General features: G+C 33.5%; 1 protein-coding gene across 2 annotated transcripts in view; it reads left to right on the forward strand.

Annotated features, from left to right (window-relative positions):
- Positions 1-1506: 1506 nt before the first annotated feature.
- TECRL (trans-2,3-enoyl-CoA reductase like) overlaps positions 1507-12975 on the forward strand; it is a 134941-nt gene continuing 123472 nt past the window's right edge. Inside the window, exon 1 of one of the 2 annotated variants that reach the window (XM_054485753.2) lies at positions 1507-1855. In XM_054485753.2, coding sequence (XP_054341728.1) covers positions 1622-1855 — 234 coding nt within the window. In that variant the 5' untranslated portion in view covers positions 1507-1621. The remainder of the gene's footprint in view (positions 1856-12975) is intronic. The other variant, XM_063663644.1, reaches the window with a different exon arrangement.

Raw genomic sequence — 12975 nt, forward strand, 5'->3', positions numbered from 1 at the left:
GTTCTGTGTGATGCAGAACTTTGCAAACCTTTGCAAAGATCTTTGGCTTTTTTTTTTTTTTTTAACATAAAATAGAAAGCCCCTGCAGTGTGTTGAGCAGATTAAGTTACCCACTTAATATAGAGCCAGGTCACTCCAGCTACTGTGTTAAAAATAGACTATTGATTGACTAGTGTTGGGGTAGGAAGAGCAGTTTGGATATGCAATACAGGTGAGATTCATGCTTGGATTGTAACTGTGAACAGATTGTGTAGTGGATCTCTGATGGATTAGATGTGAGGTGTGGGAGAAATGGAGAGGTTAAAGATGATTTCAAGTTTGAAGTGCTGAACAACTAGATGATAAAGTTGCACAATGTGTGCCCGCACATGTGTGTAAAAACAGACACATATCCCTATAATTTATATTTTTGAAAATATAAAATATTGAGTGTAATGTAATATAAAATATTAAGTGTGAACATAATAACTGAAGAGTGTAAAGTGAATATGGTATAATGTATAATAAAATTAAAAATTAATACATTATTTTAGTTGTTTATAAAAGTAAAGATTAGCCTCAGGTAGATAACAGGTTTCCTCCCCTATATATTTTGTGTCATTTTATTTTTATGTTTTCATTGAAAATCATATTCCAGAATATTTTCCTTTAATATCATTTTGAATCAGTGATAATATATTTTGGATTTTTTTTTCAGTTGTTTCTTCATCAGATTTACATATGTCAGAGGAGTAGGAGTTTTTCTAAAAGCTCTTTTGCCAGGATGTTTTTCAGATTTCAGTTTTCATTCTGGGGCTATCTGTACTTTCCATAACATAGTGTTGTGGAAAATGTGATGTTTACTACAGATTTTGTATATTAGTTCAACAGATTTCCAAAGATATACAATGTTAAAATAATGTTTACTTCTTTTTCCCCAGGTTACAAAATTGTTCTCTATCAAACTCTAATCTCATAGTTTGCTATCTTTTCAATGTTTATACGAAGTGAAGAATTCATCATTTTATATTGTGTAACAGTTATTTTAAGTTAGTTGGGATTTATAATTAGTACTGACAAATATAAATTTTTCATTTTAGAATGCTTTAAATGCACATGCACATATAACATATTAATATATAAAACATATATAAACATATATATGCCACTTCTCTTTACCTTAAACAGCATTTTTTAATGTTACATAGTAATGTACTAGGACTTTTAAAAATTTAACTTTAAGATAGCACTTTGCTAATGTTAAATACATCTCAATGCAAATGTGTGTGTGTGTTTGAAGATTAGTGCATCCAGAACTCAGAGATAATGAGAATGTTCTGTCTATTCTTGCTTTGGAATTTCAGATAAGAGTAGTCATATTACAAAGCAAAGATAAAAGGAGAAAGCAAGAAATCATTCAATTGCTGGTAAAGTAATACTCTACACAGCAAATCACAATAGTGTGTTATATATAGAAATAAGATCAGTCATTGTTTTCAAGCCTGCTAAATAAAACTGAACTCTTGGAATGGCATACCATTTGACCTTTCAAAGGTTCTCCAGCAGTATTTAACTGATGCAAAAGGAACACACTTGCAATTGTCTACTTTTGACATGACAGACCCTCCTCTTAGTTCACACAATGTTCAAAAGGCACAAGTCCCTCGCTTCAGAACGCAAGAAAGCATTACATTCCCAAAGAGCTACACGCTTCATACTGAAGGATGATATGAGAAATTTTCACTTTTTGTCAAAACTTGTACTCTCAGCGGGCCCTCTAAAACCAGCTCCAGCAGTCAAACATTCAAAAACGACTCACTTTGAGATTGAAATACTTGATGCTCAAACAAGGAAACAGATATGTATTCTGGATAAGGTGAGTTTATTTATTTATTTGTTTTTTTATTTGTTTAAGTGTTTCTTCTCTGCCCCAAATATTATTGATTGCTTGCTTAAATTCTAACACGACTGTTCTGAAATACATTTCTGACTTTTACCTTAATTTTGTGGTGAACAGGATGCTTACTTTATGCATTGTTTTAATAGAAGATGTTCAATGCATCTCTCATACTCAATTTAAATTAATTAAATGGTAGATAATAATGAGGTTCTGTCATTGGTCTGTGAATTTTATGCTGTCATTGACCATTGTCCACAGGTAAAATTACAAATGCTCAACCTATTTTCCTACATGTAAAACGTCTCCAGGTTTTTGTCTTCGTGTACTTCATTGTATATACAAATTATCATAGAGTTTGATTAGTTTCTATAGAAAATAGTAAGCAAAAGCCACAGTAGTTGTTAGAAGTAACATGTAATATGTCTGAAAAAATTTAAACATTTAAGCATTATTTTGAATTGATTTTATTATTTTTCTGAAAAAGTGACTACCTCAGTTTTTATGAAAATTTACTTGCTTCAAAAACACTATTTAAGTTCATGAAAATAATGTTTTGAAATGTTACCCATCCAAATCCATATTCACAGATGTTGCACTAAGGAATGAGAAAATATACTCTCCTTAGGTTAGAAAACTAAATTATAAATATATGTTTATATTTTAGATAAACATATGCATAAATAATATTCCAAACATTTTCAGTTTTTAATAAATTTGAAAAGTACTATTAATTTAACTTAATATGAGAAAGGCATATTTGTACAGGTAATAAAATAGAGCTTGATCTTGTTTTACAAAAATGTTGAATACATTTTTGTTGCTGTGTTCTAAAAATAAAATGCAATCACTCATTCCATTTTTCCATGTTCTAGCTAGGTCTTTAGAAAAAAGTAAAAAAGAAACTGTTTAGTCCTTTCTTTAATAATTGCCAAGTACATAATATATAATTTCTTATTCAGTAATTATAACACTATGACCAGTTTATAAATTGAGTTATATTAACTTTAATTCATAGATGGAAAAGAAAGATTAAGACCTTTTATAAGTGCACACAGGTCATGAATTAAAAGATCAAAAACCATTTCTGTACATTTTAAATCATATGCTTTTTCTATAGTTCTACTGAGGCCATATATAAGCAATGAATATATATCATATAAAATAGAATTTTGATATATTAATTTCAGGACTTCTATAATTTACTTTTATTTTAGTATCAAGGTGAAGTTTTGAGATTTTTAAATATCATAAAAAATTTAATATTTAAATATATTACACAAATATTTAATATTTAAATATCATAAGAAAAATAAAAAAATAAAATTACTCTTCAGAAGTTGCTAATGTTTACAATATTCCACTATGAAAAACACAAATCTTACAAGAAAAAACACAGTTAAATTCAAGGACACAGTGCAACAAATGGAATGAAATTCAAATAAGTCAAGGATTTCCAAAGACTACGACTCTAAAATGACACTGGTTATTGTGTCCTTTCTGACATGTGTATAGACCCTGACAGACAATCCACCTTAAAGTAATGAAAAACTAATGATGTTTAAATGTTCTTTTACTTAATTACACACACACACACACACGCCAATGAGTTTCTAATTATTTGCCTCATACATTTAAATTTTTTCTTATTCATATTTTGTTTGAAGATGACAGGGATTTTTATATTTTTAGATGTTAATTAAATTGTGAAAAAATTAAACATTTAGAAGAAATGAAATTTAAGTATTCATTATTTAGAGATAATAATTTTGCAATTTTGCATGGGAATCTCATGTTTGAACTATAAGAGTCCTGACATTTGCATCTCAAGTGGCAGATCTTTATAGAAACTTAGCAGGCTAAATAGAGGATTAACACTGGATTGCTCATAATCCTTTATTGCACAATCAGCCTTATATAATGTGCAATTTACTGCATTCAAATCTTTGACGTCTGAGTAGAACTGGATCTTGCTGTGTCTTGTTTTAGTTTGTAAATTGATAAATTGTTTCATAATAGTGGTGAGACACTTGAGAGAAAAAAGTCTTCTAGATTAATTTTTTTTGCTTAGTGATTTCTAACATTTTGAATTTGTAAACATATAAAAGACTGATTTATTTTTTATTATTATTCCTGATGTTATTTTTCTTAGACAAATTAACAACTTTATAGTAAGATTATATTAAGTGCCCTTCATTGTACCTGGCTCTACCCAGTGTACAAAAGAAATGTTGCTTATAACTTAGTGCCCATCTTTCAATACTTACTATGCTGTAAAGTGGTACAAATTACATACCATGTACTTTGGAATTAAGCATATCTGGACTCAATCCCTGTTACATCATTTGTGTCTATCAAGGATTAAGAAAGTCACTGAATTGCTCATCCCCAAGACCTTTATTTAGAATATGGGTTAATAAAATCATATCAATAAAGTTAATAAATTTTACTTTGGAAACTTCTAGTAGAGTAGGGATAATATATGTTACATGCTTAGAATAGTGCCTTGACCATAATATGGATAAAATTATTATTATTATTATTTTATTTTTAATAATCATTTGGAGAGAGAAAGTAATGTACATAAAAATATAAAAATAACAAATGCTGAGCCTTTTCATAACTGGCTAAGAATTTAAATTTGACTTCTTAATATTTAATTATTCTTTGACATGATTTGTTATAATGTTTAGGATAGATATATTTTTCAAATATCTTAAATGAGATGTATTATCTTAGTAATGTATGTTCTAACAGAAACTTTGTTTTATGTCTATTACTCAAACTTTAAAATGGACAAAGTATAGACTCAAAATATTCATGAGATAAAAATTTTAAGAAAAGTCCTGGGATGAAAGAAAACATATTTATTATGCTCTTTAACTTAATTACACACACACACACACACACACACACACGCACGCGCGCGCCTAACAAATAAAAAAGCTTTCTCTTCCCTCTGCTGTCGTCTCTAGTTTTTGCCCATTTCTCTCATTACTTTCCTCAGGTATTCATATTGTCAGCTTTCATTTGCCTCTTCTCACTGTATCCTAGTCCCAATTCATTTGGGCACTCGCTTCCATCAGTTCTCAGAATCTGAACTTACTGAGGTCACCAGTGAGGCATGGCAAATACTTTGCTAAATGTGAGAGGTCTATTCTCACGTCTTATCTTACTGGGTATATCAACAACATTTCCCACTGTTAATCACCTCCTCCTTAACTAGCATTTGTTATTTGAGTTCCAGGAGAATATACACGTTTTTTAACCAACTTCATTGGCTTTTCCCTTTCCTTATTGCTGATTCTTCATCTGACTTATTAGGAATGGACTTTCAAGAACTGAGTCATCACAACTTCTCCTCTACAATAATTTACTTTATTGAGTTCCATAATTTAAAAAAAAAACTTCCTAGTGATGTCTCATAAATATATACTGTAACCTATCATTTTCCTTCGACTGTAAATCTATATATCTATATATCGATTTAATCTATTGAGCTATCTGGATGTTTACCAGGCATATCAAACTTAATATCTCTAAAACTGACCACTTGGTCCTCTCCCAAACATCTTCCACAGAGCTACTTAAGCCAATAAGTGGCAACTACACCCTTCAAATAGCTCAGGCCAAACACTTGGAGAAATCATGACTTGTCTTTTAATCTCACACCTCACATACAATCCATCTTCTTGGCAATAGCTTCAAAATGTATCAACCCTTCTACTTCTAGCACTCCTGAATCTTCCTCCTACTTGTGTCTTTATCACTTTCAATATATCCCCTACTAACAACAAGAACTAGCCTGTTAAATTCTGGCAGATAATATCATTTGCTCCTCAAAACTAGTCAATGCTTTTCTTTAGGTCTTAACTGTTAACATTTCCTGGAGGCTTTTCCTGACTACTGAGAGAGCAAAGCTAGCCAACCTTTTTTATTATGCTTCCTTGTTTTATTTCTTTACTAGACTTATTGCCAACTAAACTACTACTTATTTTTCTTTCTTTCTTTGGTTCATTATTTGGCCTAACCTTAGTATATAAGCACAAAAATATCAGATTGTTTGTTTTACTTACTTGTATCTTCAGCATTAATAGCAATATTTAACACAGAGAAAGTGTTTAAACAATATGTGTTGAATAAGTGCACTCCGGTTCAAGAAATATGTGAATTTGACACAGCATTCATGTTCAGTAGTGATAGTTTTGAGATGGAGGAGTATAATATTTGAAAATAAAGTTTATTATTTTCTACATCAAATCAAATTATTAGACTATTTGTTCATACATTCACATAAAAAGACATTCTCTCAAACCATTTTACCAAATGCTCAAATTCTCCCCAGCTTATCCTGAAAACAAATACATATAATTTAACTTTGTGTTAGTGTGTAATTCATTAATAAACAGTCATGTTCTGATGACAATTTTAATAAGATTTTCATAAAGCAGATGGAAATATTTATTTAGCTCATTTAGTTAGTTCCCATGAATGATTAAAATAACTAATCATGGATAACAAAATGGAGAGCAGATTTAAAATAATTGTTAAATACGATTTTCAAGTATTTGTTGGAACATTAAAAATAAGAGATTGTAGGAAAAATAAATATTAAAAATATAACAATGAACCATTTCCAGTTGCTGCCTGCTGTTGTCTCATTTCTTTCTTGTAAAATGTCAGAAGCTTATCTACTGATAAGTCAATGATTCAAAAGCATGCAAGAACTCTAAGAGCCTGAGTTGATAAATGGTAAATGTTTCCAATATCATCTCATTCTATTTTCTTCAATCCTTTCTTCAAGTAACCTGACCTCAAGAGCTCTTTTTCTCCTATTGTTTTGTTTTGTTTTGTTTTGGTAAAACTCTCAAAAGCTTTTTAAATATTTCTTATGAATAAAATAAAGCATTCAATAATTCTCTAATTCTTCTAATAGTAAAAATAACAATTGTCCTCAGAAAACAGTAGAAATAATTATAGGATAGTAAGTGTGCATACAAATTGTACCTTTGTAACCTTAGAAATTTTGACAATTCTTAATTTTTGACATTGCCATTTTAATACTTTACCTTGTACGTGATACTTAGCATATTTATGCCTTAGTTTGTTCATCTGTAAAATGGGAATAATATCTGCCTTAGAATGGCCACATGGCAGTTTTCAGAATTTCGTGTACATGCAAATGACGTTATCTTCTTTTTTTTGTCTTTCTCTTCATTTTTCCTTCTCTTTTGCTCCATCTACTCTTCTGCCTCTTCCTCACATTCCTGCCCCCCTTTTCCTCCTCCCCATGCCCCTTCAGTCTTCTTTTTCCTATTTCTTATGGTGTTTCATGATATAAGAATTAATCAAAAGCATATGGGAGGTAAATTCAGAAAGTCTAGTATATTAGTATAAATCTGAGAGTGTGATTTCTTTTTCCTTAGGCATGATCTGGTATCTCTGACTTTTATTCATTTTTTATGGAACAGGAAGGCTTTCCTGGAGAAGTTATATTTATGTATTTATGTGTATCCTAGATAGTTTATAAGAAGACTATAACAGGGAGATATGCCTGAGGCTAAAATAATTTATTAAGTCTGTGTGTGTGTGTGTGTGCACGCGCAGGGAGGGAAGAATATTGTTTGTTTGTTTGCTTGCTTGCTTGCTAGCTTGCTTTCTTATTTTGAGTGCAGACAAGTAGACAGGCAGTTAGAAATCATCCTTTTTTTTTTTATTTTAAGTTGGAGATTCCTGTGAGATATCCAAGTAGAGTTAACCATTAGACCTTTGGCCATGAAGAACTCAGGGGAGTGGTCATGGTTAAATATGTTGATTTGGAAATTTAAAATGTATAGGTGATCTTTGTAGTGTTGGATTAGAGAAGATAAATTTGTAAAGAACAACGTAATGAGTAGGAAGAGAAAAGAACCAGTAACAGAGGCCTGAGAAACTTCAGCATGTGTTTTAAATAAAAAGAAGATGACAAGGGAAAACAAGGAGAATGTACCAGAGAGATAGAAACACGGGGAATGTTGCATCACAGAAACCTCACCAAGATAATTTAAGTAAAAAGGACAAGATTAGTGGTGTCAAATATGGCTAAGAAGCGCAGAGAAATGCAATAAGTATCCCTTATATTAAATGGTGTGATATTCATTGAGTTTAACTAGACTACTTTAGGCAGAGTGATTTAGGGAGAACTCTAATCTGGGATGGGGGATTATAAACAATGGGAGATAAGACACGTGAGTTCACTGGAAGGCATTTCTTTCGTAGGTAGCAGATCTTTCAACAGACTTACCCTTCATTTTCCAACTTTATACGTCTCTTATGTACCCCAATTCACATTCTTCAGATTACTTTCTAGCTCTTCTCTATTACTACATGTGTCAACATTCTATACTACTTATCAGGCTCAGAACATATTTTGTAATTTTTATTTCTTGAGTTTCAGGAAAATTTGATTCCTTTGCTTGGAGTGTGTTCCGTCACAATCTGGATAGTTCATATTCATTCCGTATTGTCCAAAAGAGATGACAACTCCTTTATGTGCCACTTAGGGTCTCCTATAAGCAGACGTACTCCTCATCCCAGTAATGATTCAAATATCTATTATTACTGTATATAATCCAATAGTTAGGAATGGGCATTTGTAAGCTATCATAGACATTTAAAAGAGATATTTTATGCTTGCCCAATCTACTATTTTAATCATAAAATAGTGAGGCTTATAATTGATATATGAGTATTTTTTTCTAATAGTTTATTTTCATTGTATTTTACAAATGTATCAGTCCATGAAAAAATAGAAGCTTTTAAAAAATTACTTTACTCTACATAGTTTGAGAAGCACCAAATTAGATAACATGGAAATATTTTTAATACTGCCATGATTCAAACATATGAAAGCCATCTAAATGTTATTTTACAATAAAACTATCTTGGGTTCAAAAAAAAGAATAGGTCTTGTCCAGGCTTTTCTTGAATTTGATTCTAAAGTTTGTATTTCCCTTCGTAGTCAAGGGAAAAGTAACTGTCAAATGTTTATTTTGTACATATAAAAAATAGCAAAAATGACTTAAATTTTTTAGACCAATGAAAAGTGAATAAATTGTGTTTTCTTTGGAAATTTTCTACTTAAAATGGTAAATCTGAGAAGATGAGGTAAACAAAGAAATGCTAACCATTAAAGGAATCAAATTAAGGGGAGCCTATGGTGCAAATAAAAGAAAATCTATTTCCTATTAAATCAAGATTGAATAAAATTAATACTGGAAACACTTGTTTAAAAACATACATAAAGCTTAAATAACATTTCTGTCTACGGAAACTAGCAGTGAAGTGGTGACTATATCAAGAGACACGTACACATTTGAGAGAGCTATGCCTGCTTTGTTATTCAAATAGTTTAGATTACATGAAGCTTGAAATGTATTCGCTAACCTTAAAATGCATGAATTTAATTGGAAAGACAGATAACACATTTAAAACAAATTACGATATAATAAATAGCATACACAAGTTTAACACAAATTATACTGAGAAGTCTAGGGAAATAATTCTTTTATGTAAAAGAAATTTAGGTATGAGTATGAGAGTCAAAGAATTGTTTAGCTGAAGATGGCACTTGAAAGGATCTTGAAAAGTATATAGTATAGAACATTAGCCTGGTTGAGGTCGAAAGAGCAACCCAGGAAGAAAGTTTAGCATATCCAAGAAAAAAAGAGGCAGGAAAGTAATAAGCCAAGCTTTCTGGGTTGGTGTAATTAAGTACATGGTGAGATAGTTCAAAATGGAGCAAACTGAGATTAAAATGGTATAGCTGGGGCTGATGAGAGAGGGCCTGATTGTCTTGCTAGGGCATTTGGATTATTTTTCTTTGAACAGGGTAATCATTTTTTTTCAGATCTGCCTTTCAGAAATTAAATCTGTCAACTATGTGGAAGATAAAATGTGTAGTAGAAACCCTGAAGACAGTTCTGTAAAACGGAGAAGAAATCTTGTGTGAGCTTGTTCAAGACTGCCACATTTGGGAGGCAAGATAGTATTGGGATCTGCTTAGGCTTTAAGACACTCATCCACCTCACACACTTATCCAGATTGTGACACTAGGCAAACTTATTATGTTTTCCCTTATATTTGTTGCATTAGGCCATTCTCACATTGCTATGAAGAAATATCTGAGACTGGGTAATCTATAAAGAAAAGATGTTTAATTGGCTCACAGTTCTGCAGGCTGTACAGGAAGCCTAGTGGCATCTGCTTCCGGGGAGGCCTCAGGAAGTTTCCAATTGTTGCAGAGTGCTAAGGGGGAGCAGGCACTTCACGTGACCAAAGCAGGAGAAAAGAGGAAGAAAGGGGAGATGGCACACACTTTTAAACAATCAGATCCTGCAATAACTCACTCACTATGAAGAGGACAGTACCAAGAGAATGGTACTAAACCACTCATGGGAAATCTTCCCCTAGGATCCAATCACCTCCCACCAGGCCCCACCTACAACACTAGGGATTCCATTTAAACATGAGATTTGGGCAGGGACAAATTCCCAAACTATATATTTTCTGCCCTTGGTCCCTCCAAAATCTCATGCCCTTCTCACATTTCAAAATACCATCATGCCTTCCCAATAATCCCCTAAAGTCTTAACTCATTTTAGTGTTACCTCAAAAGTCCAAAGTCTGAAGTCTCTCGGAAACTAAACAAGTCTTTTCCACCTATGAGCCTGTAAAATCAAAAACAAGTTAGTTACATCTAAGATACAATGGAGGTACAAGCATTGAGTAAACATTCCTATTCCAAAAAGGAGAAACCCATTAAAAGAAAGTGGCTACAGGGTACATGCAAGTCCCAAATATAGTAGAACAATCATTAAATCTTAAAGCTCCAGAATAATCTCCTTTGATGGCATGTCTCACATCCAAGACACATTGGTTTGATAAAGTGAGCTCCCAAAGTCTTGGACAGCTCCACCCCTGTGACTTTGCAGGGTTCAGTCCCTATGGCTGCTCTAACAGGCTGGTAGGTTGGCATTGAATGCTAGCAACTTTTCCAGGCAAACATTGCAAGCTGGTGGATATATCATTCTTGGGATCTGGAGGACAGTAGCCCTCTTCTCACAACGTCATGAGGCAGTGCCCCAGTGAGGACTCTGTGTGGAGACTCCAACTTCACACTCTGCACTGACCTAGTAGTGATTCTCCATGATGGCTTCCCACTGCCCTAGTAGAGGTTCTCCATGATGGTTCCACCCCTGCATCAGGCTTTTGCTTGGACACCCAGGCTTTTTCATATATCCACTGAAATCTAGTCAATGGTTCCCAAGCCTCAACTTTGGCACTTTGCGCACCTGCAGGCTTAAAACCACATGGAAGCTGCCAATGCTTATGGCTTACACTCCCTGAAGCAGCATCCCAAGCTGTACACAGGTCCGTTTGAGCCAGGGTTGAAGCTCCAGCAGCCAGGAGGCAGAAGCAGTGTCGTGGGTCTAGGCAAGGCAGCAGGGCTCAAAACCTGGCCCAGGAAGCCATTCTGTTCTCCTAGGCATCAGGGCTTGTGGTGGGAGGGGCTGCCTCTTAGATATTTGAGATGTCTTCCAGGCCTTTTTCTCATTGTCTTGGCTATCAGCACTTGCCTTCTTCTTAGTTACACAAATTTCTCTAGCAAGTGGTTGCTCAGTAGCCTGCTTGAATTCCTTCTCAAAAAACTCTTTTTTTTTCTATGCCATGTGGCCAGGCTACATTTTTTTTGCAAACATTTATGCTCTGCTTCTCTTTTAAATATAAGTTCCAACTTCAAGTTATTCTTTTGCTACTGCATCTGAAATTAGGCTATGAGAAGTAGCCAGTGTGAGTCTTGAACACTTTGCTGCTTAGAAATTTCTTCCACAACCAGAGGTGTCCCAGGGAGAGAATACAGTCCTGAGTTCTGAGTTTCTGTTTCCGGTTGGGCCAGTAAAGCCTCTTCTTCATCTCTCTTTTATGCTTATCACTGAAGACAGAAACTAAAACCATGTCTACAGGCTGCTTCAAGCCTAAAACAACAAAATAAAACAACAACAACAACGACAAAATAAGGGAGGCTGGACACGCTTGCATCATTCTCAAGTTTAAAGTTCCACAGATCCCTAGGGCACGGGCACAATGCACCCATGCTCTTTGCTATGGTATAACAGTGACTTTTTCTCCAGTTCCCAATAAGTTTCTCATTTTCATCTGAGACATCTTGAGCCTAGAATTCATTGTCCGTATCATTATCAGAATTTTGGTCCCAATCATTTAATCAGTCTTTAAGTTTCAAACTTACCCTCATCTTCCTTTCTTCTTCTGAACTCTCGAAACTCTTCCAACATCTACCTGTTACCGAATTCCAAAGCTGCTTCCAGATTCTCAGGCGTGCAATACTTCACCCTGCATTAGGCTGTTCTCACATTGCTATAAAAAATACCTGAGACTGGGTAATTTATAAAGGAAAGAGGTTTAATTGTCCCATAGTTCTGTGGGCCATACAGGAAGCATAGTGGCGTGGCACCTGCTTATGGGGAGGCCTCAGGAATCTTACAATTAGACAGAAGGTGAAGAGGGAGCAGGTGTATCATATGGTGAAAATAAGAACAAAGAGACAGAGAGAAGAGATGTGACACACCTTTAAACAACCAGATCTTGTGAAAACTCACTCACTTATTTTGAGGACAGTACCAAGAGAATGGTATTAAATCATTCATGAGAAATCTGACCCCATGATTCAATTCCCTCCCACCAGGCTACATCTCCAGCATTGGAGATTCCATTTCACATGAGATTTGAGCAGGGACAACATCCAAACTATATTATTTAATGATATGAGTTTTCTCATTAGAGGCACCTGAGAAATACAACCTTCCATAAGAAAATTTTCCCTAGGAAATGGCTATGGCACAGAGCCTTGAATAAATTAGGACATAGATAACAAATTCAAATTTACAAATTTAATAATAACATGAAAATTCTCACATCCATTAAATTTATCCGACTACTATAAAATAAAGGAATGTTTAATGAAATGTACACATTGTAATAAATTTGTTAAAGATAAATAATTACTTTTTAATATATGTGTTTATAAACAGTGTTTGGGG

This window comes from Pongo pygmaeus, chromosome 3, assembly GCF_028885625.2.
Source record: "Pongo pygmaeus isolate AG05252 chromosome 3, NHGRI_mPonPyg2-v2.0_pri, whole genome shotgun sequence".
Lineage (NCBI taxonomy): Eukaryota > Metazoa > Chordata > Mammalia > Primates > Hominidae > Pongo > Pongo pygmaeus.